The following is a 17,520-nucleotide window of genomic DNA, read 5'->3' as shown; positions in this document are numbered from 1 at the left end:
TGTGTGTGTGTGTGGGTGTGTGGGTGTGTGTGTGTGTGTGTGCGTTTGTGTGTGTGTTACCCCTTGTGCCGCCTCTGTTGTTGGGAGATGTTTAACATCTCTGTAGACAATCTCAGCCGGCCTCGAGTGGTACATTTTCTTGAAAACATCAGAAGGGCACTTTGGAGAAGGTTATATAAGTAATTTCTTTTCATCTTGGCCAGCGTACCATTACATCTTATGTGACGTATGAGCAACATACATGTGACAACACTCAACTGGTTGTGTAATTGCAATAGAGGGAAACAGTACACTGGTGTAGTCACTGTCTATCATCATCACCATCATCATCATCATCATCACCTTCTGCTAGTTCTTCATCCTCTTCCTCTTCTGCTCCTTCTTCATCATTACCTACTGTGAAGTAATCATGCAATGCACATCCTCATCTTCATCATTACCTGCTGTGAAGTAATCATGCAATGCACATCCTTATCTTCACAATGTCTCCAAAACAGTAGCTGCTTTAAACAAGCTTGTTTTCCCCATTTCTTTTGTTTTCCCTCGTGTGATATTGCCTCGGCTGCTGATCTATGTGCAATAATCAGTGTCACACATCATTTGTGTGTGAGGGTGTCTGCGAGTGTGACTTAAACAGTCATCATAAACTCTGCTGCCTCGGCGGCTTCCACTAGCAGCTGCAAGTCAGAGCGTGTGTTTCTCATCGTAATGAGGCGTCGGGATCAATTGTTTCCTTTTCTCTTTTGGGGGAAGAAAAAGAACCGAATAATTTGCCTTGACTTTAGCAAGGCATTCCCTGCATTTTAAAAGCCCAACAATTGAGGAGTATGTTCTCCATCTCTCTCTCTCTCTCTCTCTCTCTCTCTCTCTCTCACTCTCTCTCTCTCCCCCCTCAATAAAGGAGTATGCCCACCCCTCTCTCTTTCTCTCTCTATGCCTGTTTTTGTTTTCAGATCTCAGATAGATAGATAGATAGATAGATAGATAGATAGATAGATAGATAGATAGATAGATAGATGTTGCATAAATAGTAACAATATGCACTGCAATTCACTTTTTTATTTCACTGGGGTGATAAAGTGTTTTTCATTTATTCCTTACTTTGCCTTTGAGCTGGCATATTGCATGGTCCTGTCTTCATTTAATTCCTCCCAACTTGTGTTGACTGTAAGTTAATCAAGACTGCTGACTGGAGACGTGTGCAGGGATATGGGCTCTCTTGGTTAGGTGTACAATACATGTGCCATGTATAAAAAGTCAGATTGTCACACTGTTTTTTCTTGTCGTTTTTGTTAACTTTCTTTCTTTCTTTCTTTCTTTTTGCATTCTTTCTGATTACATCTAAAAAAAAGTAGAAAACTATCTTTTGGACACAACACACTGTCCATCCATGAAGCAGCAGCAGCAGCACACTATTGTGCATCTGTGACCCTCCCAGTGGAATAGCCGACCTAATTAAAAGAAGGAGGGGGGAGTGAAAGGGACATTCAGGGATAGCCATGTTCATCTGTGCCTAAGGCTCTGTTATTCTCCTAAACACCCGCAGAACACAATCAAACATAGGAACTGCTTAGCACATTTAATTAAAACACAATTGCCAATGACATGTTTAAAAGGTATACAAGACTCCTTTTGAAAAAGAGCGCAGGACATAAGTGGTTTCCTCTGCAGGCAAACCACAATGTGTATAATCCAAAATTGTATTTATTTGTTTATCTCGCCTGTTTAGCTGATTTTTTGTATTTATGTATTAATTTATTTTATTTTTATTTATTTCTTCACTTCCTCCTTTTCTCCCCACATTCGTCTGTCAGTTTGATTGACATGTAGCAGAACATTTCGGGCTCTGTCTCCCTCCACTCGGCGAAACTGTCAGTGTCTGATGGAAATCCACTCAGTCTCCCAACGACTGGTCCCTGGTGGCCCCTGCTGTCTGCCTGTGTTTTAAGTGTCACGCTACCGTGGAGCACTCCTCCTGGACTTCAGCATTCTCTCCTCTTAGGAGTTACAATGGTTTGTCAGGGGGAAAAAATAACATGGCTGGAGTCATAGTTGTCTTCCCTTACATTCTGAATCTTTTGGGAGATTACTGTTAGTGTGTTTTAGTTATTTAGAGTGTTTGTGTATGGTATTTCTTGGCTGTTTTTAATGTTTTATTCTTGAGAAGAGAACTTATTTTTTTGTTTCACTCTTTATTTCGTGTTTCTGTTCCCCCCTAACAAGACACCAGGGGCACCTCTAAGGTTGACCAGATGGACAGTTCCTAAGTCAGAATGCATTATTGTCTAGGTAGAAGCAACTAAGTTGGTATTTAGTCCAGCACATCAGAACAGAAGCAGTCTTTTCAGAATCAGGGCTTGGATTTACAAGAACCATACTTACGGATGAAGTAGTAATAGACATCACCAGTATGTCAGATTTGCAGACAAATATTACATGTTTTGTTTTCATAAAGCACCTTGTGCCATAAGGGAGTACATACTGTAGGCCATGAAGGTTCCGAGGGTTGACCAGGGCAAGGGCAGGGCCAAACAAGAATCGAGACAGTTGGGTCAAAGTCACAGCCCATAAAATGGAATGGCATTTTGAGACAGTAGTTTGCAATATTTATATTGTCTGCACTTTATGCATGTTTTATGTATTTAAGTTACTTGATAACAGACTGAACATTTTGTACTTAATAACTCAATGTGATGACTATTATTTATTTTTTATGTGTCACTACATATTTGTCACAATGTATTTGGGGGAAAGGAACCTTTTATGGTGTAGACAAACGTGATAAGTACATGCACATACAGTAGTAACTACATTGCATTGTTGACACTTAATATAAAGAGCACTGAGGTATTCATGCAGACACCAAGACTTGAATAATTATCGTAGCCCATGTACCACAACCTTGTATAATGTTTTGGGGAAGTAAAGCTTGCCAGTGAAAAACGAGTGTTGTCCTACACAGAACAAAATGGATATGGCTCCAGGAGGGTGTCTCCCATTTAGCAGCCCCTGGGGGCCAGAGGGGTGCTGTGGTGTGGACCGGCTCAGAGCTGGCGTGTTTTACTTTTTATTCCCAAATAAAAGGCTGATGCCTCCCCTCGCCTAATGACCTATCAGAGGGAAGTGAACATTAATGTGTGCTATTTAGAGGCCCGTGCAGCCTCCTATCTGCATAAGGGTGTTAAAAAATAGGGCCTTTTAAGGCTGATGGTTCTTTAATGTCCTCCACCGCTCATCCACGGGCCCTTAATTAATCCTTAGGTGATCATTATTGAGTTCCCACTGGCTTTAACATATATTAATCTGTGGGAGTTCCTGATGGATTAAGTATCATTAAATGGAAGACCCATAGGGATGGCCTCAAACTGTTACTTGTGTACCACAGCTGCCAGATGACTTTGGGATGGTTGCGGACCAGCTCCGCCACATTAGTGGCTGCACTCTGGCTCTCAATACACGCTGGTGTGCTTGCCACTCTGGTCATCCCTGCTCTTCTCTCATTTACAGGTATTTTATTGATCGGCACACTGACCTAGAGAGGCAGTTCAATATCAACGCGGATGACGGCAAGATTACGCTCGCCAAGCCACTGGACAGAGAGACTGACATGTGGCACAATATCACAATCACAGCCACAGAAATCCGTAAGTGTAACCGGAATGCCACAGAAATCCGTAAGTGTAACCGGAATGTTTTAAGTCACGGGCAGCCGTGGCCTACTGGTTAGCATTTCGGACCTGTAACCGGAGGGTTGCCGGTTCGGACCCCGACCCGAGTAGGCACGGCTGAAGTGCCCTTGAGCAAGGCACCTAACCCCTCACTGCTCCCCGAGCACCGCTGTTGTTGCAGGCAGCTCACTGCACCGGGATTAGTGTGTGCTTCACCTCACTGTGTGTACACTGTGTGCTGTGTGTGTTTCACTAATTCACGGATTGGGTTAAATGCAGAGACCACATTTCCCTCACGGGATCAAAAGAGTAGATATACTATAGTATATACTATAAACTAAGTCATGTCCACGACGTGTGTTATGTGTATGTCTAATGTTTCTGAGGTGAATAGAACAAGATGAGCCATTTTATGAAATTGTGTGGGTGAATTTTTTTGCGTTGTAAATTTATTTTATTTATTTTTTTATTTATTCATTTTTTACTTTTACCTCATTCAACATGTTTCTATGGTCACTACAGTGGATTAATATGCTTAGGCTAAACCACAGTACATTTACTTATAACCAGTGTTTCTACAGCTTATCTCTTATGAACTTTGATGTTGTTTAGCCAAGACACATTTTCAAGTTTCACATCTCTCTCCAGTCCTTTTAAATTAAAAATAGTATTTAAAGTCTAGCTTTCACTATTGTGTAAAATAAGTGAATTCAGGCAGTTATTCAATGAACCACATCTGTTATGGGCTCACTTCGCAGTTCAAACAATCAAACGTTCGAATCATGCAGGCGTTAAATATGTTTGTCTGCTGGAGTTTGATTGAATTAAACAGCTCAGTAGTCAAACTTTGTGGAAGCAAAGTATATTAAGGCGTATCAAGTAAACACTTTTAACTCACACTAGACTTGTTTACTGCAGTGCCAGCATCCATTTCAGATAATGCAACATCTGTGATCCAGGAAACTGACTTGCTGCACAGAATCTGTGAGGCAGAACCATAGGCAGTATAAAGAAGCATATGTGAAAAACCATTTGCATGTTAATTGTAAACAGGGGAGCATGCGGGCGATAAAACTCAAAATTGTGTAGATGTCTTTTTATTGTTCTTGTTTCTTCCAAGTAAACAAAATATACTTCCCTTGCCACCGTAACATTAGAGTTGTACAAGAAGTGCATGGTGGCTCATTTTGGGGGGGTTTCAAATCACAGAGTAGCAAAAGACAGACTCACCAATTCAAATAACTGTGGCAAGCCGAAACTGCATTTCGTAAAACGTTTGCGTAGTCGTCTCATGTCTTACTTGGTGTTGTCTCACCTGGCTCCACACCGTGTGTCAAAGTATCTGTGACGAGAGATAGTGGCGGCATGGCGAACAAGGGGAAAGAAAATTGGGCAGCACAAATAGGGTAGTGTTGACCGCCTCCTTCCAGCTGAACAGCCCCCAGGCCTCTGTAGCTGAGAGAGAAAGAGAGACGAAAGAGATTGTTTCCTCTGCACTCTCTCCGATACCATCCCATCCCATCCCTGCTTGCCACCCATGCACAGACTCGTTCTGCTGTTTGCACGATGACATCTGACTAATCAGATTTAATTCCCCTGTTGCCACGGAGAACCAAAGTCCCTTTAACAGCCCTGCTTCAGAGTGGGTGGACTAGGGAGGTTGGGAATGAGTTTGTGTGTGTGTGTGTGTGTGTGTGTGCGTGTGTGTGTATGTGTGTGTGTGTGTATGTGTGTGTGTGTGTGTGTGTGTACGTGTGCATGTGTGTTTGTCAATGTGTTTACTGTATATGTGTGGTTTGACAAGGACTAGAACAAGAATATTATATATTTTTTCCATCATTTTATTCATTTTACCTCTGTATCACTCCGGCAAGTGATTTCTACTCCTTCAGAACCGAATGGAGTTAATCTATTAGAGCTGATTCTTCACATCATTCTCACACTGATTGTCAAATGGCCACTCCAAACCCTTTCCTCATTAATTTTCTCTCATACCATATGAACACACACACACACCCACACACACACAAACACACACACACACACACACACACACACACACACACACACACACACACACACACACACACACACACACACACACACACATACACACAGACACACACACACACGCGGTCCAAGGGCACAACAGTGAAATGTGGACTAGTAATAAAAACCCAAATGAATACCTTCACCCGCACATCATAACGCATCTAGCGAGCCGGGTCACCCTGCGCACATCATAACGCATCTAGCGAGCCGGGTCACCCTGCGCACATCATAACGCATCTAGCGAGCCGGGTCACCCTGCCCTTGAGACTTCACCCGCACATCATAACGCATCTGGCGAGCCGGGTCACCCTGCCCTTGAGACTGTTCAGCAGCAGCTTGTTACGGCCGCCTCCATTCAACACCACTCCCCACGTCAATATTATTTGGAGTGGCACCGGAGCTGGAGACTGGCTCCAAATGAACAGATAATTGCTTTTAAAGTTAGTGGTTGGTACACTGATTAAATACAATTATTTACAGGGGTCCTCAAAAAATTGCAAATTGCAGCTGCTGAATAATTCTAATAAAAAAAACGAATCTAATTAAATAGCCCTTTATTGTCTTTTTTCAGACTTCAGCTGTCACCATTTCATTAATATTCATGTTTTTAAAAAATCTTCATGTACAGTATAATACATGGTGCATGTACAGGGGGATTTCAAACACACTTTGACTATGCCAGGTGTGTGTACATGTTTAGCATACTTGATAGCTGCCAGCTCACAGACTGATATAGCTGAAATAGAAAAGAAATAAATAATAGTATAAAAATATTAATAGTTAAATAAATAAAGAAATAAATACAAAGAAGAATCCTCTGGAAAAACACAAATCTGGGTCATTGAATGTACCTGGGATTTGAAGTGGCTTCTCTCTCTTTCTTCTCTTTTTCTTGTTTCATGCAGCCCCTCTCTCTTTCTTAGGAAACCAGAGCCAGATTTCACGGACCAGGGTGTCCATTAGAGTCTTGGACATCAACGACAATGCCCCCGAGTTTGCCACCGAATACGAGGCTTTCCTGTGTGAGAATGGGAAGTCCGGACAGGTAAAGAGGCATCAATCAGCCGAGCCGCTGGGCTTTTGGCCTGCATCCCCTTGGTAATGCAGCCAGAGTGAATTACAACCCATTTACTTCTCAGGGGTAGAGAACAGACCAATGCTGCTATGTGGCCCTTTTTTGCAACTGTCATGAAGGAGAAAAAGAGGGGGAGGGAGAAAGAGAGGGAGTGTGGGAGAGATAGAGAGATAGCCAGAGAGAGAGAGAGAGAGAGAGAGAGAGAGAGGAAGAAGAGAAGGTGGCCAATGTGAGAATGGAATCCAGTCAGAGCTGATCTAACCTGGCCATATTTCAAAAGCATCCTCTCTGCTCTCCTCCTGATGGGCTCCTCCATCTCCAGGTGCTGTGTGGTTTCAAGTGGTCCACACACTGGCTTTAGCCATCCATACAGATAATACAATTCAAAGGGAACATAGAAGCGATTTTATATTTTACAGTGAAAGCTTAATTGAAAGCTTTATTATTTTCTGATATTTCTTTCTGTTTCCTATCTTTTCTCTCTCTCTCCCTTTCTCTCTCGCTCTCTCTGTCTCTCTTTCTCTATCCCTCTCTCTCTCCTGTTATGAGGCATCAGGATGTGGAATAAGGGACACCCATTTTAAGGACATGCTCACTAAATAATTCAAATGATGCCATTTGGTGCACACACACACAAATACACACAGACGCACGCACGCACGCACGCACGCACGCACGCACACACACACACACACACACACACACACACATAAAAACAGACACATGCACTTCCATAGGCCCACAGACCCAATTTGAGTCATTCCAAAGTAGTTGTCTCCACAGGGGCAGCAAAGGGATGATGACAGTGTTAGGAAGCCTTTTCCCTTTGACAAATGATTCCATCATAAAGAAGAACAGCTTTGTCACAGCTCTTGTGGCAGATGTATAGATGGACTTTGGACTCAGATGTGTGCCACCGAAAAGACAGGAGCCCATTGATAAAGGTGTCTAATTTCATGAGTGAATGGGACAGATTTGTCATCCTATCTAGGCCACTGTCACAGCCAGGGCTTCTTCCTCCCTCCCTCCCTCCCTCTCTCTTTCTCCCTCTCTCTCTCGCTCTCTCCCTCTCTCTCTCTCTGATGACAATAACAAAGCAAGAAAGGAGAGAAAAAACAGTAATGGATGACTTGGCCCTCTGGTGTCTTGGATCCCATTTCTCTAACTTTGTTTCCACAGGTGATCCAGACAGTCAGTGCTGTAGACAAGGACGACCCAATCCAGGGACACCTCTTTGAGTACCGCCTGCCCCCAGAAATGCTCAACAACCCCAATTTCTCCATAAAAACCAATGGAGGTGAGAACCCACACTGCCTTCACAAGAAAATCAAAAGAAACAAAGCAAAACAAAACAATAATGGGAACTGCGAAAAAGACATTCACCAGCACAGACCTCGGGCAAAGTTGTTGTTTCCACCCATGTGAAAGGAGGGGGGTATCTGGCAGACGTAGCATTTCCCAACAGTTGGCAGATGCACTATTGTCTGGACATCAGCTATTTTTTACTCCCCAGTGCATTTTGAAAGAAAGCAAATGAACGTGATCCAATTCATGACCAGGGAGGCTTAGTCCGGCAGCTCCACGCAAGGTGACTTCATGGCACTCGTAGAGGAGGTGGCAGATGGCTCCAAATTTTCTAAATACTGTGATTGGCTTAGCATGCTAGTTCATTTCTATTTTTTTCTTTCTCCCTCTATTATTTTCCTTCTCTCAATCCTGTGATTGGTTAAAAAGTGGAGCTAGTGCTGTGCCTGATGTTGCATAATGTTTTGGAGAAGCTCGGGGCGAAGAGTCTTCATCTGGGTCCGTCAGTCTGTGCTGGTGCATAAGCTTCAGCTGTTGTGTCTGCTCTTCTAAACTAAAGAAACAAATACACCCAATGTGTGTGTGTGTGTGTGTGTGTGTGTGTGTGTGTGTGTGTGTGTGTGTGTGTGTGTGTGTGTGTGTGTGTGTGTGTGTGTGTGTGTGTGCGTGTGTGTGTGTGTGTGTGTGTGCGTGCGTGCGTGCGTGCGTGCGTGTGTGTGTGTGTGTGCAGGGTGCGATTTGTGTAAAAACCAGAGGGGGGGATGATTTTGAATAAGTTTGTAAACCCCCCCTCCCCCCCCACCCAAAAAATAAATAAAAAAATGAACGAACGATTCATAGCCTAGTAATGTCATGGCTAATAATACCCTATATTGTTTTTGCCACCTTTGTAACATTTTAGTTTTAGTTTACCGTGGTGTATGACTTTAAACAGCGAGTGTGCTTGGTATGATGATCAGCTCCTCTAATGCAGGGTAGGACTACGTTTTGTCAAGCATACAAATTCACCTTGTTCTTGCCCCATCTGAAATGACTTCTCTACTTTTGCTGCCTCCATCCTTTCTGTATTTGTTGTGTAAAAAAAACGTTGTATATGACGGCACTGAAGTCTTAGTGAATTGGCTAACAGTGTTAGTTGGTAACCAAATAGCCTACACATTGCTACACGCTGCGTAGGCTACGTGCATTCTCTCTCCTGCTGATTTGCGTTCAGCCAAGTGCGTAATATTGCAAAAGTTGAAAAAATAAATGTGTTTATTGTAGCCTACAGAAAATAAATAGCCTATCATACTGTCAGTTAATTGCCTACAGTGCAGTGAAGAGTTTGGAGAGTAAAGTTATAGGGCAACTTGGAAGTTTTATGAAAATAATTTACGAACCAGAACATAAAGACCATGAAGCTTCTATTTCTTGCAGCTGTTAAAACACCCGCTAGATAGTTTAAATACCCACCAACATTCGTTTTTGCAGTAGGCCTACAGATTATTTCTAAAAGTTATTTATCTACTACTGGCTGATTTATCAAACGAGTGCTTTCTCGTTCGTCCTCCGCAAACTACAGGTGTTTCGGTATAGAGCCATTGAATAAGCGATGCCAAGCAATTTCTGTAACACTTTTTGTGACATTCAGCAAATATCTCCTCATTTAATGTAAGTTCCTTCGGACAATAGGCCTACGTTCTACTCTACGTGCAGTTGTCCTCCATCTCAGTTCAATCAGTTTTCTCATTTTGAAGGTTCTAAAACATTATTATGCTTCACTGAATCCTTCTCGTTTTCTTTCATTTGTCCAGCTAACTTTTCCATTGAACCTAGCCATTTATGATGGATTACACACTCGACATTCTGAAATGTCCTGCACGATCAAGGCCAAATTAAGTTATCACGCAGCCACTGTGTCAGCAGCATCAGTGCTGACGGTGACGGTGCGTTTCTGATGTCAGATTATAATGTAGGCTAGCCTACTAGACTGTTCTCACGTTGCAGCGCTTTACTTATATGAAGTAGCATTAATCAATATGAGGGGCAGAGGGGGATAAATGTTGTCCCCCCCGACGATAAAAATAATTTAGCAGAGGTAGGGATAGGAAAACCAGAGGGGGGGAAATCCTAACCATCCCCCCTACAAATCGCACCCTGTGTGTGTGTGGCGGAGGTGTGTGTGAAAGTAATTAACATCAAAATGATACATGATACATGATACAATGATACATTTGTCAAATAAAAAAACACCTATTTTTCTGGCAGTAGAGCAGGACCAGATTCACAAGGCATTTTATCTTAGCGCTAAGAGTAGTCATAAATTGCACTAAAAGTTTTTTTTCCGTAAGTCGGAGTTTCCTCTTAATATAAAACCTATTCACAAAATTTTAGTAAGGACAAATGACAACTCCTTAGAAAAGATAAGAGCTCTGTTGCTATGGTTGACGTCATTTCTCATGCACAAGGTTGCTTGCAGTGACCACAGAGATTGGGGGATGATAAGTGACGGGTCTTTGCTGGCAAGGCATGTGCTACGAGTCCCGGGAAGGACGAGAGATAAATAAATAAATAAATAGATAAATAAATAAAGATGACAGGCTACAAAGCAAATAGCCCAGTAATTGAATACGCTACGGATTGATGCAGTATGTTTGCAACGTTTTTTTATTTTTATTTAATTAATCTGTATAAAGACACGTTTGCATAGACGAGAAGCAATTTAATTTGATTTACAACTAAACATTACATTCAGTTTAAATCTTAACAATGAATGGTTTTGGTTGCTGTTTGTGGTGTTATTGCATCCCTTACAATGCACAATTATATTCTCGTGAATTGAGATCTCATGTAAGTGATTCAAAACATTGTGACGTGGAATGCTACAAACAGCTGCTTACGACTGTTTGCGAATATGTTTTTGCGAGTTAGTCTCGACTACTTCTAACCTATCCCAGACATGTTGATCCGGGTGCTACTTTTAACTCTAGAATGCTTTGTGAATTACTCTTAGTCAAAACAATTAGGAGTCCTAAAGTTACGACTGACTAGGGAACTACAACTACAAACACTTTCAGCTGTTTTTTGGTATGTCTGGTAAGGACTGAATCGTCAGTTACTGTCAAGAAACCCTGCTGATATAGTTCTGAGAACTCAAATGGGGCAAACAAAGAGGGCTGAGAACGCCTCTGTTAGATGAACTTACTGAGGTGCTATTAAAGATCACTCAGAGCTCAAGCTTGGAGTTGACACTGACTGGTTTTAATAACAACTCAGAGCATAAGGGATTAGATCAAAATATCTGTCTGTGTTTCTGTTCAGTTCTTAAAATGACTTTAGGAAAGAGAGAAAGAGTGAATGAAAGAGAGAAAGTAAGAGAGAGAGAGAGAGAGAGAGATAAAGAGAGAGAGAGAGAGTCATGTGTCTCTGCAGCAGCTGTCACTCAAGCCCAGGGGTTGGCTAGGCCCAACAGAGCATTGGCATGATGTTGGCTTCTCTTTCACACTCTCTCTCTCTATTTCTCTCTCTCTCTCTTGCTCTCTCACACACACACTATCTCTCTCTCTCGCTCTCTCTTGCTCTCTCACACACACACTATCTCTCTCTCTCTCTCTCTCTTGCTCTCTCACACACACACTATCTCTCTCTCTCTCTCTCTCTTGCTCTCTCACACACATACTATCTCTCTGTCTCTGTCTCTCTCTCTTTCTCTCTCTCTCCTTTACCGCACACACTCTCTTTCCCGGACACACTCACACAGATATTGGCCTGGGAACACTCAAATGGACATGCTGACCATTCATTTCTTAAGCAGCCAGTGCAGCACCAGTTACAAAGAAAGAGGTAGAGGAGAAAACAGTTTGCAATGGTCAAATAAAATAAAGCTTTCACTGAATCCATTAATATACATTAGTGTTTTGCATAACCCAAATTATTTTGCTCTGTCAGCATTGCTGCTGTCCGAGTGATGCAATACAAAAGCCATAGTATACCCTCTAGTTTAAACCGTAATAGAAAAATAGGCAGTAATAATCGATAGTTGTGTATATGCCAACCAAGAGCAAGCGCTAGCCAAATTGCTCACTGAGATAGGTTTGTGTTGCCTTCCAGGAGAAAAAACATTGACATGAATTACCAAGTTTGTGTTGCCTTCCAGGAGAAAAAACATTAACATGAATTACCAAGTTTGTGTGTCATTTGTCTGCTCCTGCGCTTCTGCACCAGAGGATTGCATTCCCCTGGTTTTAAACCAGTGGGTTAAATTACCTTATCCAACATGACACCGACTGCAGCATATGGCACCACCACGTTCTTCTGTATAAATCATACTGATGGCTTGTTAGAGACCAGAATCAACAACATCTGGGCTAACGCTCATCTAAGCAGCGAGAGTCACATGACTGTGGTTTTTGAGGTAAATATAGCATGGCATAGAGCAAACTCATCTGTTAAAGACCAATTAATTGCATATTTCTCTCCTTTCTCTCCTTCTTACTTCTTCCCTTTTATCTCTCTCTCTCTCTCTCTCCTCATATCCCACTCTCTCTAGTTTAGATATGTATTAGTCTTCCACTTATGAGTCAACAAAAAATATCTACTGGGTTTTTTGTTGCTGTATAAAGGAGTAAGCTTCTATTCTTGTCTGAAAGTTCCCACCTGGGTGCTACAGGTGTACCAGTTCACCCGTATGGGGGGAAAGAGGCAATATCCAGACCTCAGTGGCCCTGTCAGGCACTTTTGCTCACTATGATAGGCACTTTTGCTCACTATGATAGCTCTAATTGAGGGGAACCCACAGCAGCGAGCCCAGGGCTACCCAGAGGCCAGGCCTCCCACCAGTTCTGCCAGCTCTGGACTCAAAGAATACAGCCAAAGAGCTTTTTAAGCTGTCCGACACACACACAGAGGCACACGCACACACCTACACACACAGACACAGACATAGACACACACACACGCACACACACACATACACATTCACACACACATATACACATCACAGGAGAAGCAAGAGCCTGGAGTAAAACACAAAGTAAAAATGTTCTTTTTTTTCTTTTTTAATTTACCATGCAATGATATTCACATATGAGATTTTACTTGTTTATTGGACTGCTTTTAAACAGTCAGTTAATATTTAAGGATGTAATTTGCCCTCTTTGATGTGTATTAAATTACTTTGTGATCTCAGAAAGACATGCATTTGCATATTTTATTATGGTGTTTAAACAATGTTTGTGCCAGTAAATCTCCTAGAGCACAATTTCCCTCTGTACCGCAATATACTTTCTCGTTTTATGATGTTTTAACTGACTGCAGCTCAGTAAGACATTTGTTTATTCAGCCCCCAAGATGCCTTCATAGACAATGTGATATTACAAGCACTCCATTATCTCCATGGATGTTTTTTATCTTTGTGTGCGTAAATTCACTTGCCTTGCATCATTACTATACATTCATAAATATTTCATTGTGAAACCTCTCAGATACTCATCAGACTGTGGGAGCACACTAGAGGTCTTTAGAAGAGTAGTTTAGGAGGTTCCTGAAGTACAGTATATAATCTGAGTGCATTAAGAGGTAGCATGCAGGAGCTACTCATCATCGAAAGATAAGTAGATCTAATGAGTAATGAGTAGAGGAGGGCCAGTTAGTGCTTCAACTGAATTGATTTGCTTTGTCATCAGTAATCATCAGTTACTTCTGAAGTCCATACATATGTGTTGCCATAGAGCAGGGCCTCTTAAAGAAGAAAAACACATGCTTCTGAACATGGCTGGGCTAAGCTGCTGCTTTGCAGTCACAAATAGTGCCACGTGTGTTCAGCTCTTGCATTGACATGCTTTGTGTTCACAGTCTTGTGGGGGTACCCAGATACAGATTGCATGTTGGCATAAGGAGGAAATAGGGTCTGGGATATGTGAAAAGCACATCTGGACCAAATGTGGTCTGGTAATCTGTAACCATAATCTGTGCTTAATGTCTTATGGTTGTGCCATCATGGTATAGAAATAGGAAAAGTACAGAATCCATTTGCATGACAATTCCTCTCATTCGTTTGTGTCCCTCAATTTTCCTTACAGATAACACAATAAGCGTCGTGGCCAAGCACGACACATTCCGGCGACAGAAGCAAGAAATGTATTTCCTGCCCATCGTCGTGATTGACAACGGCAATCCACCATTGAGCAGCACCAACACTCTGACCATTCGCGTTTGTGGATGCAGCAGGGAGGGCATTGTGCAGTCCTGCAACGTTGAAGCTTATGTGCTTCCCATTGGTCTCAGCATGGGAGCGCTGATTGCGATATTGGCCTGTATCATTTTACTCTTAGGTAAGTTGCTTTCCAACACCTGATCCCTGTAAAGGCAATGTGACACTCATTCCTAGCAATCAAAAGGAAATCAGGGTGATTTTCATCTCACTTTGTCAGGTCCTCAATTGTGCCGTGAGCGACGAGTAGCACTCTCTTTGAACAAAACTAATTTACTTATTTTTAAATTGTGCTGGGAAGGTTTAATCAGATCCTTGGGTTTTCTTTTCCTTCAAGTATCTTTCTTTGTCATGTGCCGCTTAGAATTACTGATCCAAATCTGCATTCCTTTCTTCTGCAGTCATCGTCGTGCTATTTGTGACGCTACGGAGACACAAAAACGAGCCGCTGATCATCAAAGATGACGAGGACGTGCGGGAGAACATCATCCGCTACGACGACGAGGGCGGCGGAGAGGAGGACACCGAGGCCTTCGACATCGCCACGCTGCAGAACCCAGACGGCATCAACGGCTACCTCCCGCGCAAGGACATCAAGCCCGACCTGCAGTTCATGCCCAGGCAGGGTCAGCACGGCGGGCCCAATGGCGTGGATGTCGACGAATTCATCAACGTGCGGCTCCACGAGGCCGACAACGACCCCACGGCGCCCCCGTACGACTCCATCCAGATCTACGGCTACGAGGGCCGGGGCTCCATTGCGGGCTCCCTCAGCTCGCTGGAGACGGCTTCCTCGGACTCGGACCAGAACTACGACTACCTCAGGGAATGGGGTCCGCGCTTCAGAAGACTTGGGGAGCTCTACTCGGTGGGAGAGAGTGACAAGGAGACTTGACCTAAGACCAATACAAACATTGTTCCACCCCCCCTCCCGTTTCGTTGTGTATTATGCCACATGGGTGACCAACAGTAGACACAAGCCACTACAAGAAAAACAAAAGGGGGGGGAGAGGCACCTTTTTAATTCATAGAGAGACGTGAAGCATTAGTCATCTACCACATCAGTTGCATCGTAATGTTGAGCCGAGCTAAACAGTGTCTATATTAGGAGGTCTATGATTCTTGTGGAGTGTGATTTAGATTCTATTATCGAGTGTCTAGCAGTGTTTATGGGTGTTCATTGTTCACTGTGACCACCGGAAGCATCAACATCGGGATTCTGGGTCAGTTCTTGATGAGGATGAGGAAGAGGAAGAAAGGGTGGAGACTTTGGGTCATGAAGAGAGACAGACTGTCCTCCACAGCTTGCTGGACACATCTCGGCAGAGGCCACGCCAGGGCAAAGGCAACACTCCCCAGCTATCAGAGATCTCTTACCGTTCAATCAGAGAGAAAGAAAAATAATAACAAAAATTGACCAAAAAGCAATATACTGTATCGATCCGCATTACTTTGTTGAATGTATTTATGATTTACTAGAGAACTAGGCATAAAAGATTACAAAGTATTGGCTTTAATAGGCATTAGTTGAGGTAATATTTGATACTTTAGGTGGCCAAGTTTATTTACCAACTGGACGAGCCAGATGGCTTGCTTTATACAACTCTTTGTATTCACATGCTCCTGATGTGGTTCGCACTCAAAGAATATTAGCCTATTAAAAGTGTGACTTAAGTGAAGACAACAAATGGAAATGTAGAAACATTGAGGCCTTCTTTTTACAGAAGCGAGTATTAAATACAGATGTATTCAACTGTTTTTGGAAATTGATGTGTTTCCTCAAAGTAGTATGATTTATATGTCAGTGTGTAAATATTCATTGCCAGTTGTCTTTTTCGTGCTAAAGGTAAATTTGTGTCACTTCAAGTCTAATTTCCTTACTTATTTCACATTTATTTCTTATTAAGTTAATTCTACTAAATCTCTAACCAAGACGCTCTTTTGTAAAAGCTATACCATACTGTAAATGACACAGTAAGCTCACTGGCAGGAGCTACATGTCACTGTAAAGACTATGACGACTCCCATTTAGAGATTAGAAGAAAAAGGTGGTATTACACAGTATGTGAATATGGACAAAATTACTGTGGACAACATTGTCAGTGATTATTTAAGCACAATAGCTGGAGAAATTGAGTTCTTATCTGACCCCTGGAAACTTCAAGCGAATATATTTTCTATTAGACATTTTATCAGACAAAAAAAGAAATAATTCAAATAAAGTACAAAATGCAGACATTTTGCGTATTGTCTTACCCTGTACCATACTAAGGAAAACAAAGCAAAAACAAACAAACAAAAAAAACATTATCTGTAAATAGAGTTTCTGCTGATGTTCTTAGCTTTCTTTGAGCGATAGGTTGTGTCTATGCACGCTAGCTCATGCACTTGAGGATCTAAAATGGCACTTCAGCTGTGTGCATTCTACTTGATTTGTACTGATACAGTATATGGCAGTTCTCAGTAGACTGAACAGTATATATATATAGGGGATAGTCTTACCTGCAGATCATATTTTCTACTGTGCTTTACTGCTTATAAACTTGTATGTTTAATTATTTACTCTCCGTATTGTAATCTAAGATATCCATGTATTGTTTCCTACTTTGTGAAATATATTTTTATAAATATTTGGGTGACTATTTTTCTTCTTCTTGAGAGTTGTAGTTGCAGTATGGGATACTGTCCATTGTGAATGCAAGCATCCTCCCTAACATAGAAATTGAAGAGAGAGGTTACAGATCATAATAATCACTCCTTTTTGAGTTAGGACTCTTCAGTTTTCTCTAGACATATGTGTACTCCGATGCAACATAATGGGTCTATGATGGGTCTGAGTAAATGGGTCTAGTATGGTATCAGCGATTGGGTAAAATTAGTCAAAAATACTGACACTGGAAAGACACACAATAGGAACTTTCCAACAGCAATGTGTTTCTTTGGTGAGGAAGTGTCAGTTTTATTCTGATTTTGACATGCTCATTTTAATGAAGCCAATCTGACTAATTTGAACAACTCTGATGACATCCTCAGTCAGAATAAGTTATTTAAAAGGTTGTTCAAAAGACAAAAGGAACCAAGTTGGTTATGTGTAGACTAGTTATTATGTCTTTCGTTTTGTATCAGTGAAATTTGTATTATCTTACATTTAAATGTGAAGTGACATTTGCTTGTCTTTTTTATGTTTGTAGTTGTAGCCTAATTACACATTCATAAAATGTGATTTCTTA

At 41.9% G+C, this 17,520-nt stretch overlaps 1 protein-coding gene across 1 annotated transcript in view; it reads left to right on the top strand.

Annotated features, from left to right (window-relative positions):
• Positions 1-16,140, top strand: part of cdh8 (cadherin 8) — a 106,872-nt gene extending 90,732 nt beyond the window's left edge. Inside the window, exons 7-11 of the mRNA XM_076288031.1 lie at positions 3,508-3,644; positions 6,644-6,765; positions 7,975-8,092; positions 14,160-14,411; positions 14,692-16,140. Coding sequence (XP_076144146.1) covers positions 3,508-3,644; positions 6,644-6,765; positions 7,975-8,092; positions 14,160-14,411; positions 14,692-15,185 — 1,123 coding nt within the window. The 3' untranslated portion in view covers positions 15,186-16,140. The remainder of the gene's footprint in view (positions 1-3,507; positions 3,645-6,643; positions 6,766-7,974; positions 8,093-14,159; positions 14,412-14,691) is intronic.
• Positions 16,141-17,520: the final 1,380 nt, after the last annotated feature.

The sequence above is a fragment of the Alosa pseudoharengus genome, unplaced genomic scaffold (genome assembly GCF_046254945.1).
Source record: "Alosa pseudoharengus isolate Yale_2024_CS ecotype anadromous, Long Island Sound unplaced genomic scaffold, YU_APseudo_1.1 YU_APseudo_1.1_scf_16, whole genome shotgun sequence".
Lineage (NCBI taxonomy): Eukaryota > Metazoa > Chordata > Actinopteri > Clupeiformes > Clupeidae > Alosa > Alosa pseudoharengus.
This window is presented reverse-complemented; position numbering and strand designations above follow the sequence as displayed.